Raw genomic sequence first — 20176 nt, 5'->3', positions numbered from 1 at the left:
GGGAGCTTTCTTTAAACGCTGTAAAAAATCCCCGCATAGCATACATGTCACCACAAAAATAGGATTGGCATTTTGGAATGCCTTCACAATATAATGAAACTCCCTTGAGTCTAAATTGAATTTAAAAAATGTGGCATAATTGATCTTGAATTAACTAAGCACAATATAAAAAATAACTTGATGAGTGCCACGTGACGGTAAACTTATATGTTTTTTGTTTCATTCAGTTCTAGTGAACCACTTTTTAAAATCTTTGGTTCTTCCTGATATAAAGGTTTCCGCAAAGGAGAAAAATCGCATAGCCAAATCTAAACAAAAGTGAAGTTTCCTGAAATAAATATAAAAAATGCTTTTTTTTTAAAGTTTGGGATGAAGACATGACAAATTATTTAGCACCCAACAGTCTGAAATCTAGTAGTGTGCCATTGTGATACACCAGTTATTTATTTTATTCATTTATTAGCTATCGTGTCCTCGAGACTCAGAGTTAAACGCAGCGGCAAGCTGAGGGCTGCCTATTAAAGCAATGCGTTAATGTGGCCGTACATGCCATGCAGCCCTGCCCACATCCACGCTCTAGCCTTTTAACTACACAGACTGGTGCACAAGTCAGCGCATAATTAAGCGTGTGAGACTTTTACATCTACTGGACCCTCCTTGAATGATTGTAACAAAATAATTGACATAACAAGGCCATCTTGGCTTGGCTCGATTTTGCATAAAGCTCACAATCTTGAGCTGCAATCACGAGCACACGCAGGAAGAAATAAACTAGAAGGAAATATGTACGTCGCACAGCCAGCCTTGGCAAGTGAGCTCTCTGCAGTGAAGCCGTTCCGTTCACTTCCTTTCTCGCAGTATTGGCCATATTCCCTGTTGACCTCTGATAGACAGTGTACTGGTTGAGAATTTTTGTTCAGCCGTGCAGCACAGCTTTGCCTACACGTTCTTGCGTGGTGATCACGCATCACTTTTAGTGACCAGGTTTGACGCAACATGACGCTTACATGTAGAGTAATTGAGTATCCCAGTTGTTAGTTGTTTTTGGGTCTCATTCTGTTAGTACTGTATATACATAAAAAAAACATCATGGCACTTCTTGGCCATACCTGAAACTTGTGCCAAAAAATACTATGCATTCATCAGTACATGTAGCACAGTAAACATAAAAGAAAAGAGGAAGGCAGCAACATACACAAAGCAAAACATGTACCCACTTTTTTTTTGTTCCTTGTTTATCACGCACTTTGTGCACGAAGTCAGAACATAAAGTTTCGTACTTATGAAAAATACAGTGCTCATACAAAAAAAAACCATCTTTATTTTGGAGTCTAGTGAACCTCTCACAATGCACTTTCCCTCCCCGAACGTCTTGCACTAAAACCACTTAGCACAGTCTGTGATGTAGAAATCCTTTATGCCAAGGCCCATTGAGCTGCAAATGGACAAAAGACACACAGCAAACTTGAGAAAGAAACTTAAAATGTCTTAAGCAGCCTAGAAGGGGTGAAAGCCCCACAGCAGCATAACATAATTATATTTAATTATATCCTGAGGACTAAAATTGAGAGAATAAAAAAATTAGCAGTCCGCTTCATATGGGGTAAATATTGACGCACACACTCCGTCATGGCCTTGTTAAAGCCCTGTGAGCTTGACTCTTTGGAATATCGTAGATGCAAACAACATCTCCAATTTCTTTTTCAGATGATAAGTGGGCAAACAAAAATAAACAAGGATTTATATCTTCAGCCACCTGGAAGGCAATGTGATCGTCTTAATAATAGCCGAGCTTTTCAACCCTATTTCATACGCACAAATGCTTTCGGCCACTCCTTTTTTTTCAAGACGCAATAAACATGTGGAATAGCTTACCTGATCTGGTTGTTCAACAAACTACGTCAGTCAACTTCAAAGACACATTAGACAGCTTTCTCTGCAGTGATAATTGCTAACTTCTGTTGCCAGCATTTGTTTCTCGATTTTTAATTGGCATAGTCACTGCTGTTTGTTCCATCTTTTCCTGTTGCTGATTATTCATCTGTTATTTCCATGTGCTATTGATCACTGCTTTATTGTGTGAATGTTATCTATTATGTGACACCCTCCCTGTAATGACCCGAAGCACGGGCTTGACAGTATCTAATAAATAAAAAATTAAATAAAAATAATAGTAGTTCAAAAAAGCACACATGCCGAACCTCTAGGACTGTCATAAGTATATGATTGCAAGCAACTTAATGACTTCTCTTATTGGTTAAACTATTGCGATAAAATCAGAAGCCTCGGCACAGAAGTAATCGCAACTATAAGATTTCTTCTACAGCACAGAAAAAACACAAAAGAAAGCCATTTGTGGTGTGTCCGTAAGCTCAGATGTTTTGTAATAGTGATGTTAAATTCTCATAAGACACACATTCATGGGACAAATAATAATAATAATAATAATAATAATAATAATAATAATAATAATAATAATAATAATAATAATAATAATAATAATAATAATAATAATAATAATAATAAATTATTTATTATTTATTATTATTATTATTATTATTATTATTATTATTATTATTATTATTATTATTATTATTATTATTATTATTATTATTATAAATTACATGTAGTTGTCCAGCCCTGTAGTCAGTACCACCACCTTTCACTTTTGCAACAAAACCAGAGGTGTGCTTCCTGCTTGAAGTTGTATATGCTTGGTTGTTTTTCAGGCTTTTCATATATTACAGTAGACTCTTGATAATTCAAACTCTGATAATTCATACTTTCGGTTAATTCAAACAAAATTGAATTTTTGGGTTGGCCCTCTATATTTTCAAGGTATTTGGAAGCCACTTAATTGAAACTCTTCATTTGGTCAATTCATGCTTTCTACAGTCCCATACTGAAAAATATCTGCTGCTTTCCCACTACTATATAAAAATTTGAGTGCTTATATAATCCTGACAGTTTAAAAATGGCACATAAGCACCTTAGGCCTTCGAGGAAAAAGGCTTTGGTAGTAAACAAATGTTTTAAATGAAGCACACGCATGGTAAACCGTGATGCTTCTCAACTGGTATAGAGAGCTTTGTGCTGAAGACACATAGCAAAGAAGCAGCTGGCAATTCACGATTTCTTCAAAAGGTCTGATCAGCAGTGAATGGCCTGTGGACCTTGCACCTCTGCTTTTTGTTCACTGGGTGCAGTTATTGTTTGAAAACGCTTAAAATTTTTTTTAGATGTGATAAAATCAATGCCTAATTATAATGTGTGGTGTCACCTAGCCTAGATTCATAAGTCTGAAAACTTCTGATAATTCAAACTTCTTGATAATTCAAACAAAATTCAGAGGTACACTCGAGTTCGAATCAACGAGAGTCGACTGTAGGTGATATAATATCACTTTATTGAGAAGCTGGGACTTGATACTCTAGTTATGACATAAGTGTCAGCTCGACACATTTAAGAATAGACGAATAAAGGATAAAGTAAGGCAAGCTTTTCATGTTAATACTATTTTTAACCAAAAAAGCACTAATGAATAAATGGACTTTTCTTGCTATAATAAATTATTTTCAAGACGGCACAAATTATAATTCTTGCTCCGAGAGAACGCTTGGCCGTCAATGAAACGCGGAAAAATTGCAGGTGGTAATACCACCTTACACAGATTTCTGCCCCGATTCACAGGGAAATCATATAATTTGACAGCAACTCCTGAGGCAAATATAGTTCTCAACTGTAAGCACATTGTCCTCAGGGGGGGGGGGGGGGGGGGGGGCAGAGACCCACTGCACCAAGGTTCAGAAAATTTTTCTAGAGCCAGTTTGGCCAAAATACAAGAAAAAAACTTTCAAATCCACGATGTCACGCTCACACTCCTGTGCAGAGGTTTCGGTGCGAAATTTTAAAATTTTAGCTGCAACCTCTATGTCTCTCATATATATAATGCTATGATGGTTAAATTAATGACAGTATAGTTTTGGAGTAATAACTTACAAGCCTAAATTGATTCGTTCTTTGACTTTATTGTATCTTTAAAGTATACCTATTTGATCCACAAAAACAGGCAGAAAGAGGCAACTGGCATTCTCCACTTCATAACCTATAGCATCATGCCGAGGTTTGAACAATGAAAGATGGGAATAAAATGAGTCATTACCCTGTTGCACTTGGGTGATGATGGAAGGCTCGGACTCATTTGTCAGACGTACTGCTTCGCCTGCCAGCATTGGGGTCTTTTTGAAATGCAAAGACAACATAAATACCTAAAAACAAGAGCAAAGAAAACACACTGTTAATATGCACTGGCAAAGCAGCCCTGCAACACATTTCGTTGAATGGCTTCAATAAAAAAACGTAATGCCTCACGAATAGAGTGCCCCAAATGTTTTTTGAATTCGTGAAGTATGAGCAGAGTTACAAGAATTTGTTGCACGCTCCAAGCACTTCCTCTCGTACAAATGAGCGCGCTGGAAGTTACGCAGGGAGGGGGGATGACAAGAAGGCAAGAAGATTCATCCCTTCGACAGTGCGTCGCGACCTTGAGTATTTCCGTTTTTTTCTTTGAGAGCCTGGCTTGCTGTCAGCATGATCATCAGAGCACGTGCGGGCATGTGGCACTATCCTGCTGCGGTCACCCTAATTACGCAGCTTACGATGTTCAAATCAGCCAACAGTGTGGACTTAGGGTACATGTCGCAGTAATTAATCTCGAAATATGGCATCATTTGTAGACAGAAAAGAAAGTGATTTGTAGCCAATATTGTGCTATAATTGTAAATTCCAGGCTATGTGCTGCACTATTACATTGGGCTTTCGAGTTCCTAGAAGCCCTGACAACGAATCGGGAGCCTTTTCTGACCTTGCCAAAAAACTGTTGCACGGCCCCTTTGGGAATGTACCTACATTTGCAGTATGGTTCGAAATGCTGTTGACATGCCATTTCTCAGGTGTTGCAAAAATGAGTTTATTGACCCGTAGTGTCTCAGGAATCTATAATAGCCGAATTTCAGCTTCTTTCATTTATTTTAACACTGTAAGCTTCAACTACCAAAAAGAATCCATGTCAATTCAGCATGTCTTTCAATATGCTGAATTGAGGGAAATTAGCATTTGGTGCATTGTTTCCTTTATTATATACGTAAAGCAAGATAGGCGGCCATTTCTGTATTTTTAGTATTGGTGCCAAGTACTGTCTTTTTCTGAAGCTCTTTATTCAGCATCTATACTATTTGTATATTAGACATAAAATGTTATACTAGATTGATTGATTATTTATTTATGAAACATTACAAGGCGCAACAGTTTCTTACAGAGGCTACTCTATTATCTCTACACTGTCTAAAATGAGGATTGCATTGTGTTCCAGATTTTACTATTGCACTTATCCCCTAATAGTGTTCAGTTTATTGAAAGGCTGTCGCAATGCAATCTAAAGGCTTTGTAAATCAAAATCAAGCTGATAACACATCACTTTAAAAATGTGAACAGCAGGCAAACGTGGATATGCGTCGGGTCACATAAAACTGCCCACACAGCTTTAATTTCTTCGCACTCATTTGTTGTTACATTGCATTTCTGTCTACTGTCGCCCTGTGCGCATCATCCTACACTTAAAGCTGTTTCTCGATTTATACTGCAAGCCTGCACAATACTCAATAGATCTAAAGCATATATGGAACATGAATCAAGATATATTATGTTTATGTGTAGATTAGAGGCAAAATTGTCAACATACTGAGAGCTTCCCATTCAGCTTGAGACAACGTGCCCTGAAAAAAAGGAAAGGGAAAAAATTAAGCAAGTTACATTAAGTGGTTCTCGAGCGCAGGATTTTGAAAAGTCGAGCATTGACGGTTAATACCTGTTTGCACAGTTCACGACGGTACAGCAACCACAGAGGGAGATGTCATAACACATTCCTCTTCTACACAGAGACACAATACAAATGCATGTGCATGAAGCAGCATACGTAATTAGTTCCAATGGGCACAGCCAGTTTAGACCAATTACCCAAGTAGCGTGCTTGTCAAATCTGAACAAGCTGATCAGACCAGCAAATGACCATTTTTTTTACATTGTAAAAAAAAAAGTCTTTGCCGCAAAGGCGAAGCAATGAACACGATAGCAACAAATTGGAAGGTCACATGCAGAATGGCAAGCAGACTAAAACCTGGCTTTGAGCAAAGTTTCTACAGCAAGCGTAAGTACATTTGAGCTTCCTAATTCCCGGACGTCGAGGCAGCACTTCTGTTGCGGTCACGCCGCTCAACATTTGAAGTACACATGACAGGTGCGGCTTTCTCATGCATTCAAAAACGCAAAGTGTCAATGAATAAATAAAAAAACACGAATATCTTACTGGTGTGAGCTGCATCCTGCGTCAAAGAGGTACATGCAAAAAATGAAGGCAGTATTTCCCCATCTCATGTTGAAAATGAGGACATAATTGCAGGACTACATTTATTAGTGGTAAGATAAGTGTCATTAGGCTCTGTAGACTTTGCTGCATTGACAAGAAGTGTTCTCCGCAAGTATATCACCCCTTGTAAAACTCATTCATACTGGGCCACGCGCGTCTCATGGATTATCTGCAAATAGGTTTAACATCTGCAGAGTGAGAAATAATGCAGTGCTTGTGCGGGATAGGGTTAATGCCGGAGCGCCCCCTCCCAACCTCGCTGCCCACTGGCAGCGAGGTTGGGTGGACGCACAGAAAACAGGAAGGAGTCTTTTTTAGGCTTCGCTACATGTGACAACTGACGTCTATTGCGCTGTGTCCATGGGGGATGACACTGTGGGTCATTTCACATGGGTCTCTCGTGATTAGTTGAACGTCAATGACGCTGCATTCGTTGTGGAACTTTGTGTTTGTTATGTTGTTTGTGTATAGTGTTGGCATATTGTATAAGGTTATTTAGTGTGTCACTAGTACTAGTGATGCACTAGATTTGGCTGGCAATATGGTCATTTGTAAAAGCGGTGAACAAATGTGCACAAGTTGGTTTGCACGACTGCAGCTGCTGTGTCCTTTTGTTCCAAGAGAGCTGTTCATCTTGGAGACCCCACAGCATAGATGTAAAATACTTTGGAAACAAATAGTACATTGTGAATGGTACAGAAATTTTTTAGGTATCTATTTGAATGGATACCTGACAAGGACACAAGTCCACGTAGGCCATCCTGCACTACGCAAGAGTATGGCTTCCCACGTTAGCCAACCAGTGACTTGTCAACCAGTGTGCAATAAATACTTAACTGAACTGAATGGCTTACTTGACCCGCCATCTAAGCTTCACTAGAGCTTGTATGACATGTGTCAGTGCTCCTCTTGGTATAAACATCAAATAAAACAACTATTCTTATTTTTCAACTTGTGTCACACTATTTCAAACTAAACAGAAAAAAAGAAAATCCTGCTCAAGCACGTGCAGTACTCCTCTAAATTAGTGCACTGGGACCATAAAAATGAATGAACAATTTCTAGTTCTGCAGTCTCCGTAATGCTGTGTCACAAAGTGGCATGTCTTTTGCATTTGGAACTTGAAACAAGACAGATTGCCGGAATGATCACTGCTCTGTGAAAACAAACAAATGAAAAATATGGCCAGCTCCACTTGGCAGACAATGATGAAACAGCAGGGCCATTGGCTCATGAAGCAGCTTTCACTTCACAAAATATTTTAGCTGGCTGAAGGATGTGGGATTTGAATACAGCGGAGGGAGTGGTGGGAACAGTGAATAGTGGGAGCGGCGAGGGGTGTGGCACATACGGTATGTGTATTTACCCCTTTTCTGTGGCACATACCCGTTTACGGTCTATGAAGGCACTTGGACATGAAAGGCTCGGTACGACTAAAACATCTTCCCCGTTGAAACTTAGAAGTGTGGCAGCTTGGGCTAGTTGGTATAACATGAAGATAGTTATAGCGCAAGAACAGAACGATGACAAAGAGACAAGACAGACACAAGCGCTAACCTCCAAGTGAGTTTATTGCGCAGAGCGTGACAACATATAGAAGAGACAGTAAACCATGTGACAAAAAACGTGTGGCACAAAGACTTGCCACATGGTTTTTGTCACATGGTTTACTGTCTCCTCTATATGTTTTCGTGCTCGCGCAATAAACTCAGTTGGAAGTTAGCGCCCGTGTCCTTCTTGTCTTTTTGTCGTCGTTTTGTTCTCGCGCTATAACTATCGTCCCCATTGAAAGCTACAAAGTAACAAAGCACCATTCAATTCATTTACCACTTGTGGCCTTCTTCGAGATTCTGGTTCCTGGGCTTTAATCTTTTCTAACTGCTCAGCGGCGTGCTTGTAGTCATCTGGATCTTTCCCTTGTGTTGTCTGGTCGCCAAACGGTGGGTAGGCCTGCAAATTAAGCCGGATAGTTTCACTTCGCCTCAATGCATCTCAATTGTTCGTTTTTTTTACAATGTGTAATACATCATATTCGAACTTGATTCGAAATTTTTCAACCAATATCAGTATTCGCCTCGAATTCACTTCGAACCTAAAATTCTCTATTCGCACAAGCCTACAAACTTCTACATATTCCTTTCAGTTATGTTTATTGGGTAATCGTTTTTAATGTTGACTGTTTAATGGTTGATCGTTAATCAATAAAAAGAACAATTTCCACAAAGACAGATGGCAAAATAGTTACATTACCTCTAATGCTTGCATCTTGCGAAGCAGAACTTTCCCCTCAGGGTCGTCCTTGAACTCGTTGAAAAAATCTTCAAAACGCTTCTTATACACCAGCTTGAGATCAAACTCCTTTGCCATTCTGATTTTAAAAAAAGAAAAAAAGGATACAAAAATTCAAAACATCAATATGTTACCCTGAACACTGCATGTAACAAGAGCCAAGCTGAAGGCACTAAATCTCAATTAGTGACATATTACAGTTCTGAAGACAAAAGTGTCAAGAAAGTGAAAGTTGCACTCTGAAATATGGTTATAGTAAATCTGTCAGGTATTCAAACAGTAAATGTTAACTGAATATGAACATGCAAGAAAAGTGACCCTCAAATATTGAACATGTATTTTATTGTTTTCAAGATTGCACAAAAAAGTATAGTTATTGCAAAGTGAGGTAGGTAAAACATCAAGTAAAACTTATAACTTATAAACAATAACACCACGCATTAGACTGGACAAATGACAAATCAGTAGTAGTCCATATCTAAGCTGGTAATTTTATTTAATTGCAAAAATTTACTGAGCATAAGTTATCTGCCATATGGGTCCGCTCAGTAGCTGCTGCTCCTATGCATTAAGAGCATCTGTTTTTCAGCAGAATCCCTCGCAATAGTTACATTTGCCCTTTTGTCTTCTCAGAACTCCAGGAGGTATACCGCTGTATTTTTCCAATTATAGATTGCACTCCTCTCTTTTCACAAGTATTAAAGCTAAAAATTAAAATACCACGAGGTTAAGAAATGCACCTATGTTCATCGCAATCAGCATAACGAAACAATGTACAAGTGTATACCCATCGCAAAATGTCATGCTCACCCGTTGGTCCCTTAATCTAGGCAAACAAATTTTTCGAAAGTTCTACAAAAAAACCCCTCAACCGGCGGTTCCTCCGTAAAGTCAAGAAAACCATCATGTACCACTTCTCTCAAAGGCATATATGAACATTGTTTTCTGATGAACTGACGATATTTCAGTCATTTTTCATGGCAGCTTTTCTGGGTCACCATTATTTGCAGTCAAATAGCATTGATGAAACGTTGGAGGCACGTCGCTCGCACAGTCTCTATAGCATGGTGTTCTCGAGGTGAACGCACATACAAGCATGCACAGTTTCAAGTACGTATAAGCTGTGCCATTGCACAAGAAGCACTATAAATATTTTGGGAGAAAAAAATGTGCGATTTACCACGCAGGAAATAAGGTATCTGCCTTCTCATGCGATCGTAGACAAGGCTGCGATAGCAAAAGAAAGTGCCACTTACTCTTCGAGAACGTCAAAGTTTACGAGAAACTCGGGACAGTCAACCACGCCTTCCAAGTGAAAGTCGTACTGCGCTCCAAACAGGGGCAGCTCGTCCTTAGATCCGTGGAACTCAATGTGAAACACATCATTGCCAAACTTGAGGCCCGGTGCTTCTCGCACGCGGCGCCTGAAAAGAGTGAGAGGAGGCATATGACAGTGTTAGCAGACAAGTTAGCAAGATGAGAGGAAGTCAGTAATGCTTCGTAGAAGGAAAAATTGTACAAAACACAATTAACGATGATAGTAGTCAATGCGAGAGCATAGCCATATACTTCAAGGAGGTAACAAGTGTTATCGACATGAATACTTGTCAATGGTTTTTCAGAGTGAACGTACTCATTTGGCTAAAGCTATTACACGTGCAATTTCGCAGCGCGAGCAGCACCTTCAACTATTGGAACCTTCTAAAATTTCACTGATGCTCATAATCAGATTCCACAAGTGCCACAAACATTTTAGAACTGAAATGAGCACGAGCAATTATGCCAGATGCATCGTTACAAACATGTAAGAGCTAATTAGTTTCACCATCGACCATACTGTTCGACGACCGATGACTTAACTCGCATCTGTTAATGCCTCGTAGGTGCAATCTGTTTTGCTGGGCACTGTATTGCCCCACAAAGGAGTTCCTGCTTTAATTTGCACTTTAGATCCTTACTGTCACTGCTAGGTGACATATGAACCAGGAATACATATAATATACCAACCAAAAAAAAAAAGAATTTTACTGGACATAAAAGTTTTTAAGTAGAACAAACAGAACGTTCACGGCATATTACTGTAGTTCGATTCTAGGGCAGGATCACTTGCACTCGAGCAGCATAAACCCTCACAATCACAATGTATTTGTTAATTATACAAAAAAATTGTAAGAAAAGTGGAATTTATTGTTTAAAAGTATTTTTTTGTACACTCTAACAAGATGCATCAGCAGCACCTCATTACAAACTACATTGACAAGTATACACTTCCATTCTACTTATTTTCTATTTCCGTAGTTTGTTTTCTTTACATCTTCATAAAAGTCAGCTAACTTATAACTGAAGCCTTTCATTATTAACAGGCCATAGATGCAGACTCACACCAGGTCGTTGGCATCAGGTGTGGTGCCGATGAAGTAGCCGCCGGGGACGAGGCACTCGGCAGCGTTGCGAAGCATGCACTGTGCCTGGGGTAGGCTCTCAAAGCTGTAGTGGAATGTGAACTGGCAGCTCACCAAGTCCAACACAATGTCCTTGTACTTGTACCGGTCCTTTAGCCGCACCTGCAGCAGCGTGACAACAACCAGTATCATCGGACCGACTGCAATGGAATCTCACTTATGATTGATGTAACTATTTCAAGGACTACTGATGCCAATTTTGTCCACAGCGTTTGTGAAAAGCAGCGTCGCTTTAATGGGTCGAGTGCTCAGCATGCGTGCGCTTTCGGAGTTTTGTCAGCTACGTTGTCGCCACACATGATCATGTCAAGAGCGACCGTGATTTTGTCTACAACGGTTGTGGCAAACGACAACCGCAGTTATGACAATGCATGCACTGGCCATGCGCATCCTTCCGAAGCTTTGAGCACGCTGCTCTCGACCTTTGTCCCAGGGTTTCGGACTAAAGTTCCATAGTAAAGTATCACGGTTTCGGACTAAAGGAACAGCGCTCGGAACATCCAAATTTTGGCCCAATGGGCATTTAGATGAATGCCTCCTAAATTCATTACCAATAAAATGCGATGGGTTCCTAAAAAAAACCTGGATTGAATTGGGCTGCATTTTTGACAATATGGCCACATCACGCACAGAAATTTCAATTTCTGAGAGATTTGCCTGACAACCACACAAACGTAAGAACTGGTCGCAATCCAGAAAGACTTGGCAGGTATGCCAATCTACCACATAAAGGAGGCCACAATGTCGATTGGTAGCGCACAAAAAATACAACGATTTTCAAGGACGAGAAAAAACTTTTGGACTTTCAAGTACCTTGAAATGCATTTTTCAAATTCAAGGGTTTCTCAAGGTTTTCAAGGACCTTTATGCACTTTGTAAGCACAGCCGCTAGAATAAAGATGAGACAAATCTGTGTACTATACGCATAATTCCCGTGCTGACCGAACGGCCGAGAGTTGCAGCTCCCATAGCCACTTGTGCCAGAGTTTCCTCTAGTGCATTTGTAGGAAGCTCTATGTCAGCGCCTGCTGTTTGACTTCAAACAGCATGTAAGCATGCTGCTGGCCAATAGCGGACACGAAGTTAGGTCAGCATTTGGATCAGGTGCAATTCTTGCCGTGGGGTGCTGTTACATGCCGGTACGACACTTCACAGTCTGCTAACGTTACATAGCGAGCCAAGCTCACACACAAAAGTAATGGGAGAGAGCCATACATCGGCGAAGTCTTCCAAAAGTCAACTCAATCGGACTCAGATCGAGCCACGAGTACGAGCCAGAGGGAGTTTGGCTCAGGAAAATTTTGATGAGTTCGAGCGTGCAATATATTCTTCTTAAGCGAGCCTGAGTGAGTTCTACTTTCTTTTACCAATGTAATGTCCTATCTATTCATTTTCAGGATTAATATCAGCCTTACCTGAATTCACGTTTATACTATCTACTCACAGGTGTTCCAAAGCAGTGCTGTTCATACACCATTTCAATATTTATTGATCAGAGGCACAAACTATCCCCTGCATTCCAACTATTATTGATAAGTATATCTTATGTTGCCTTCTCTTCGAAGAAAAATACTCTTACTGGTTTGCAACCACTCGTAACTCGCATTCAAGGATCCTACATCAAAGGCGCTAAGAGCAGCACCAATCACATGAGATATTGGTGTTAAAGGGCGTTGACACTATGGTCGCAAAAGCTTAAATTTAGGCTTACGAACTCATGATTCGGCTCACTCAGGCTCAGATCAAGCTGCAAGTCTGAGCGAATCCGGGTGAGTAATACTTTACCGAGTCTGAGTGTGCCCATTTGAAGAAAATTTTTGTGAGCGTGAGTCTGACTGCGTCCGGCTCAAAAAAATTTTCGAGAGTCTGTGTCCGAGTGAGTCCAAAACTCAAATATAATTTATGGGTGAATCTAAGTGAGCCCCAGAAATTTCGCAAACTAATGAGGAGATCTATCATGCTTTATCATGCGTGCTCGAGGTCATTACGTGCGCCGATGTACCTTTGTTTCTCCGTGTCATCCCTCTCTGCCTAGCTTCTAGAACATTCATTGGTACGTGAAAAACACTTAAAGTGTTCAACAAACCCCTCTAACTCCGCTCGTTCTTGATGAATTCGATTCGAGAAAAGTTGGCGGCAGGATGTTTTTACTGGGGGGGCAACTACAAAAAGTGAGTTCCTCCGGGGGGGGCAAGCTAGCTCTGCTCCTACTAGGTTTTCAATATATGCTTCCGGGCACTTGGGTGGGCATGGGGGGGGGGGGGGGGGTCAGGCGAGAATTTTGGGGGGGCTCCAGCCCACCCTTGCCCCCCCCTGGCGCCGCCCCTGGTTGGCGGCAACTGAATTTGATACTGATGTCATTGAGTGACTACTCATTGAGTGCTTCAAACATATTGGAGGGAGAGAGAAACACAAAGAGCGGAAGGGAAGGAAAGCAAAGAAGAAAAAAATTGAGAGATATGTTACCCTGGTGCAATCTGCTTCGATGAATTCAGCCTGGAATATGCGTCCTGGCTCTCGTTGTCTCCGGTGCCGCTCTTTGAGCTCCCGAAAACGTTCCTCAGCATGCTGCAGGGATGTTCCTGCTATGTCTACAAAGAACGTATTCTGTATTTGCAGTATGATTTTGCATGCAAATTATGCAGTCCAAAGAGCTTCGTGCAAAGCAAAAGTGTATTACAATTTTCGCACAATCAAGGCCGGCATAAAGCATAAATACAGAAGCTGCAAAAATTTCCATGCTATAACCAGACAGCAGGAATACCTGCTGCGGTGGTCAAGTGGTTTCCCTACAAAAGCTGTTATGAGATCACAAGTACCGTTTTTTGGTGCTATACTTGTCTGCCACTGCCGCTGCTCGTAACCACTATCGTGCGAAATAAGAAGACTAAGTAACAAAAAACACTAAAGACACAATGGGATTCGAACCTGTGTTCCCTACGCTCCAGCCAAGTATTTTACCACGTCACGCCAGTGCTTAAAACTCCATTGCAAACTGACTCTAGGCGGGCTTCATGTAGGGAGAGGAATCGGGTCAATATCAGTACTAAAGAAGCTATTTAGAACAGCAAAGTAACAAAAAGGCGTCACAAAATGCAAACTACATATTAAGTGGGTCGTTGAATGCTCCGACCCATTACGAAAACCACACGCATGATTTTTTGTTGTTAGCCACAGCATAAAAAAAGTGCGCAAAATTTCTTGCTGCAAGCGTGTAGCGGGTACCATACCTTTTCGAAGAATGACAAAGAATGGCATAGTGAATGCCTCCCTGTTACACAAAAATTACGATGATCAATGATGTAGTGGGTACCCTGAAAGTGTGATTGTAGCAGGTACCCAATGAGTGTTTAAAAAGGCTCTGGAAGGGCCACTCTTCCAGCTTTCGCTGTGACTGTGCTGTGCATTCCACACAGGCGCAACAGTTTTTTGGCACTCGAGTGCTGACCTGCAGGTCGCGGGATCAAATCCTGGCCACGGTGGCCACAATTTCGACGGAGGCCAAAACGCCCAAGGCGTACTTACATTTATGTGCTCGTTAAAGAACCCCAGGTACTAGTCGAAGTTTCCGGAGCCCTTTACTGCGGCATCTCTCATAACCATACCGCGGTTTTGAGACGTTCAACCCCATCAATTGTGTATCAGACGAGAGGAATCTAAGGGGGCTTGCTAGTCAACTCTGATGTGGTAAGCGGCAGTAAGGAGGAGGATGGTGGATCAATCTGACACACCTTGGGGCCCTATAACTTCCACCTGAATCCAAGACATCGAACTGGAACCTTTGTTAGAAATACAGCATAACTACAGACAGCTAAAATATGAACAAGTCACGGTTAGCTAAAACACATTCTTTTTGTTTCTGTCAGTACGCTTACTTCAAGGTCTGGACCATCTTTGGCATGCACATAATTAGCAGTCCTAGTTTGTGCCCTCAACTCGTTTCTCACAAGACCTGACAGAGTTCACCATTTATTGTTCACCTTTGATTTGTCTACGTCTGTACTACTATTTTACTTAGACAGCGCATGTCCTCTGCAGTGCGTCAGTGGCATATGGAGGCACATTTCAAAGTAATGGTTCATTTATGTTCCCCAGACGCTCCTGTCATGGGCCTGATACCAGAAGCACCCTGCAAAGCTTATAATTAATTTTAAATAAGCAAGAAAGTGCAACACCGAAACCGAAACCCAACCGCAGTACTATCTTTGTGTAACGTAGGCGTTGGTAACAACCATCCAAACCAGAAACCGTACAAGGTATGCTGGTCTCGCCAGCATGCGGTATGAAAGCTGCCTGCAAAAGGGGCTAAGAGCAGACGCTCACGAGAAAAGTGACCCCATTGCAACAGCCACACCAAGTCTGTTACTGACTGTGCTATGTGCACAAGCTTCTTGGAGCTATTGAAAAATGACTGAAATTCTGACACAGGTGAAGGCCAAGTAAAATTGCCGAAAAAGATTAGCGATCGCTGGTTGTGCATTTCACTGTCAGATGGCGCCACCTGTCAGGCCACTCAAGTTTGTGGGGTCGTGATCGGTAAATTCTATCGCTGAAAAGTTTTCGGACTAACTGAAGCTTTTTAATATTGCTATAGAAAGAGTGCATATGTCTGGCAATAGCGGAGTTTAAACTTGTGTTGGCAGGGCTGAGGGAAATGAATTTAGGCCAAGTACGCACCCCCTTTCGCATGATGCACTAGACCCGTCCATGGTGTGCCCTGTATATACTATAAAAAGTGTTTCTATGAGGTAATGTGCTCACTTAGTACACTACCACAATGTTCATGCATGGACCCCCTTCTGTCAACACCGTATCAACACAGTTTCCGTGAAGTGAGCCGGCATTGCTAGCTAAAACAATATAAAATATCGAGACGAAGGGTAATCGTAACCTCCGAGTGTTTCCGGAATGTTCAGGTACTAATTATACAGGGAATCATGTGCAACCACAACGCAACACCACCTGCCACCCATCGCTAGCAAGCCCACAATGAACTGAAATTTGTGTGCCGAACCAACGAAATGGCTAAGCAACAAATGGGATCATTATTGCCTTGCGAACAGTAGGCGATGTAGTGGCCCCTTGGTTCTGTCACTTTCATCGCTTTGACGTAAGCATTGGCACACACACACAATGTTACCAATTATTGTTGGATGCCAGTTCAGAGAGTCAGGGCAATCTATAAAATTTGTTTGTAAAAAATCTGCGTACCTCTTCGGCCTGTAATTGGGGACGAATGATAGAAACGTCCAAATGAACGTACCCAGCAAATTTCATTGAGATCTATTGAGCACAAAAAAATTCCAGAGTTGGCCTTTAAAGTAAACGACATGAAATCAAAGCTTTTTTTTAATACATATCAGGCTGCCAAAATGTACATATTAAAGCACACAACTTCAGCTGTCATGAAATAAAAAATGTGATCAAAAATCACAAAACATCTTTTGCCCGCTACATTCTTTGTTTATCTTACTGTGAAAATGAATACTAATTACCAGCACAAATTAGGTACGAGATGTCTCCCTTTTTCCATTTCAGCAGGTCTCCGCCTTTTCCAGCACCCAGGTCCAACACGTGAAACGGCGAGTCTTCTGGCTTGTCTTCCTTACGTTTAGTAATGTACTCCCCTGTGAAGACATCAAGAAAGTGAGAGTGGAACTCTATGAACTACATAAAACAGCTTCCACAGTATTCACACTGCATAATCGTACAAACAATACTCTGCGGGCACTCGTTATAGGGCGCCACGAAGATTACTTCAAGTATTGACACAAAGCCGTGAATAAGGGTCAAGAGCAGAGGGTACCCTGCGAGAAGGTTTTATGCAGTCGTAGAGATTTAAACTGATGGAAAATTATTGGCCGTGATCATAATATGCTAAATTTAGTAAAATGGATGCTTGAGCTCCTTGGTTACGCTTGATATTGTAACTGGTAAAACATTTCAAAACCAGAAAGAGAAGTACAACAACATGTTATGAACTAAGCAATTACTATTACTAGTTATATGCTCAGTAGGATCCACACAATGCGTGCAACACGTCTTCCCATGGCTCATGACACGATGCAACTAACGAGAGACTACAGCGCATGCCCAAATTAATAAAAACAGCGCACTCACGTATCAACATACTCTTGGTCCAGTTGTTGAAGTTCCTCATGTGCAGTATTCGACTGCGTTCCCGCTCTTGCAGGCCATTGTTGCCAATGCTGTTGTAGTGGTTCTGAACGACTGGTGCCAGACCCTCCTGGATACAACAGCAACAACTCTGAGTGCAGACAACAACAGCGTAGCAGGTACAGTTGGCTGAAAGTCACGAGTGGAAAAGAGGCGACAAAGCCACAACACAAGGCATCATCGTCCTGTCTCCTTCGCGCCTGTGTGCCGTGGTTTTTTTATGCTTTTTTCGAACATGGACAACAGCATAGCTGTCCTTACAGTGAGAGTTGAACCACTGAAAGAAAAGAGACGTGACACTGAACTGGACATTATAACCGCAATCGCCGGCCTACTATACATCCATTGCATGACAAAGGCCTCGTCTAATGTTCTCATTCAAACCCATTCCGAGAAAGCTAATTTCGTTTCATGCCAGAAAATTTCCTAATTTCATCACCCAACGAAACGGTCAGCCATCCTTGGCTACATTTACAATTTCTTGGTATCCATTCCATCCCTCTAGCTGACCATTATGTATCTGTTCTGCGCACTATACGACCCACACAGGTCCCCCTTTTCACTTTCTTCACGACAGCTGAAATATTGGCTACCCCCGTTTGCTCTCTGATCCGGTCTGCTGTCTCCCCATCTCTTAATGTTATAATGGTAATTTTCCATTCCTGTTTGCTTCTTACAGTACTCAACTTTGCCACTAGTTTCTTTGTTACCCACACATAACAGAGTGCAAGTTTTTCACAAAACTTAATTTGCCCGGTACCTTACTGCTCTCTCATCTGTGAAGAAAATTTTTCATGAAACCACTGCCCACATCACATTGTAACAACTGTGCACACAGACTTGTACAGGGTTCCCCTTCAGGTGGGGGAGGGGGGGGCAAAGGTTTATCGCAGCATCCCCCTCCCTATTATTCCAATGTACGGGGCAGACTGTGTCCCCTCAGTCCCCTTTGGTGCCCACACCTGAGCGAAACTACTCCATAATTCAAATGGCGTGGTGCATCACCACACACACAGAGGAGAAAAACACACACATGACGCAGTATCTGCCCTCCTCCTGTGTCCCTGTCGTGAGGCGCTACGCCATACGGACGCATACCAACTAGCCCCGCAATGTCTTAGGAGACCACTTGTTAAAAAAAAAAAGAAGCTCAGCAGTGGTTAGGGGATGATTTGTGTGCATCAGGCAGAGCACAGATACCGGGTAGCACCAATTAAACCTAAGAGTCATGCTGGGACATTGTCAAGATAGTGCTATGATTCATGATGCGGCCGTCCTAAGCTACCATCTGGCCACGCGTTCCTGTGAACTAGCTTCGTAGGCGAAAGTGCTACACTCCTAATCTGGCCCTTGTTTGTGCAAGAATATTTAACCTCTGGCAAGCAATCGGTGCAGAAATTGCAGAAAGTACACAAATGCCATGAGGTTTCTTTCAGTGTTAATATGGTTTGCACTATCTCTAAGCTGACTCCTTACTATGGATCAGTTGTTTGTGTTTTGGGGAGGAATCACTGCCAATGAAATTTATCTATGGCTGACATGTCGAATATGCGAGGCTGTGGAAGACAGCGAAGTGTGGACAGTCGTTACATGTGACGGGGATGCGGCAATCCAAATAAATCATAAGTTAAGGAACAATGGAAGATTGAAGAGAAGAAAAATCCTCAGAAGATATGATGTCACTGAAAATGTGGCAAGTGTTTTTGGCACAGTCCTTGGCTAAAACATATAAACTTATGATTTAGTGTCGCAACGTGTGTAGACTCACTGGAAATGTCGCAGCAAAGAGCAGTGCAGGCTGTAAATGATCAACATAACAAAAGATTTCCTGTGTAGAAACGGCAGATTGTGCAAGCAACTGCGCGACTGAGTTTAGACAGATGTAGTAAGCATCCTTGTATGTGAAAGGTCACGGGTATCAAAAGCGTTCGGTACCAGCGACCATAAATATTAAATAAACGTCTTCTCTCTTGCACATTAACCACAGGGCACATCTTTTTTTATTTGACGATTTCAACGTTTAATCCCATGTCTGCTCTTCTTTGTCGCATGCGACAAATACTTCGATTTTATGCGGCGTAAACCATCAGTGTGTTGACTGTATGTCAAACACGTTAGTAGTTCCCCGTAAGGAAAGTTATTCTTAGGCTTTCGATCACCAGTCAGTATATCTCTGAACGTGCGAAAACACGCTGTTCTGCCCCGCGCATATTTTTAAAGCAACTGAGAAATGAACCACAAACTTCGACGAACCCTCTACCCACGATGCGCCACTTGGTACCAACAACGCACAGCACAAAACAGCGAACAACATCTGCCAATTAAATGTTTATTTGCCGTAGCCTCGGTGCGCACAATGTGCTTGCAGTGTAAATGCCGATCGCCTTCGAGTTCACATGCCGATTGAACAATCCTTGAAACGATCGTGCATCACCTTCCACCAAGAAGCTGGGTCAGTTTTCTTACCGCTGAATTCGCGTCACCTGTTGAATGATTCTCCTCAGACATGGCTCTCTATAAACGTACTAACCACTAAAGCTGTGACCAAACCACGGCTACGTCAAGGTAAAATCAAGACACCGAAAAGCCATGACAAGAACGACCTACGATCTCTCTGCCAGATTTGCCGCAAACTGTGCCAACAATATAAACACTACTCAAGTCAACAAAAACCAGTCGTAGCCAATATTTGATGTTGCTGATAATGATTTTGTACATGACAAAATTTTGTTGTATTGCAAATTTCTGATTGTTATAACAATTTACTGTTTGTTTACTTGTGTAATGAAATTGTAGTGATAGTTTTAAAAACGTTAATTATGCA

At 41.5% G+C, this 20176-nt stretch overlaps 1 protein-coding gene across 1 annotated transcript; it reads right to left on the bottom strand.

Annotated features, from left to right (window-relative positions):
• Positions 1-1304: 1304 nt before the first annotated feature.
• Rnmt (RNA guanine-7 methyltransferase) lies at positions 1305-20006 on the bottom strand. The gene is made up of 11 exons (XM_037423479.2): positions 19819-20006; positions 17296-17422; positions 16671-16802; positions 13642-13766; positions 11096-11277; positions 9970-10137; positions 8675-8792; positions 8252-8374; positions 5741-5774; positions 4163-4268; positions 1305-1435 (listed from the first exon to the last, which is right to left on the bottom strand). The coding sequence occupies exons 1-10, from the start codon at positions 19858-19860 to the stop codon at positions 4198-4200; spliced, it is 1122 nt and encodes a 373-aa protein (XP_037279376.1). The 5' UTR covers positions 19861-20006; the 3' UTR covers positions 1305-1435; positions 4163-4197.
• Between the last annotated feature and the right edge of the window lie 170 nt (positions 20007-20176).

The sequence above is a fragment of the Rhipicephalus microplus genome, chromosome 4 (genome assembly GCF_043290135.1).
Source record: "Rhipicephalus microplus isolate Deutch F79 chromosome 4, USDA_Rmic, whole genome shotgun sequence".
In the NCBI taxonomy this organism is placed as follows: domain Eukaryota; kingdom Metazoa; phylum Arthropoda; class Arachnida; order Ixodida; family Ixodidae; genus Rhipicephalus; species Rhipicephalus microplus.
The sequence above is the reverse complement of the archived record's forward strand: the minus strand, read 5'-3'. Positions and strand labels throughout refer to the sequence as shown.

Coding starts and splice junctions, on each gene's coding strand:
- Rnmt (XM_037423479.2), bottom strand. CDS start 19,860: ATGTCTGAGGAGAATCATTCAACAGGTGACGCGAATTCAGCG. Junction 16,803..17,295: donor GACCAAGAGTATGTTGATAC/GTGAGTGCGCTG, acceptor ATGTCTTCACAG/GGGAGTACATTACTAAACGT. Junction 8,793..9,969: donor AACTTTGACGTTCTCGAAGA/GTAAGTGGCACT, acceptor TTTTAAAATCAG/AATGGCAAAGGAGTTTGATC.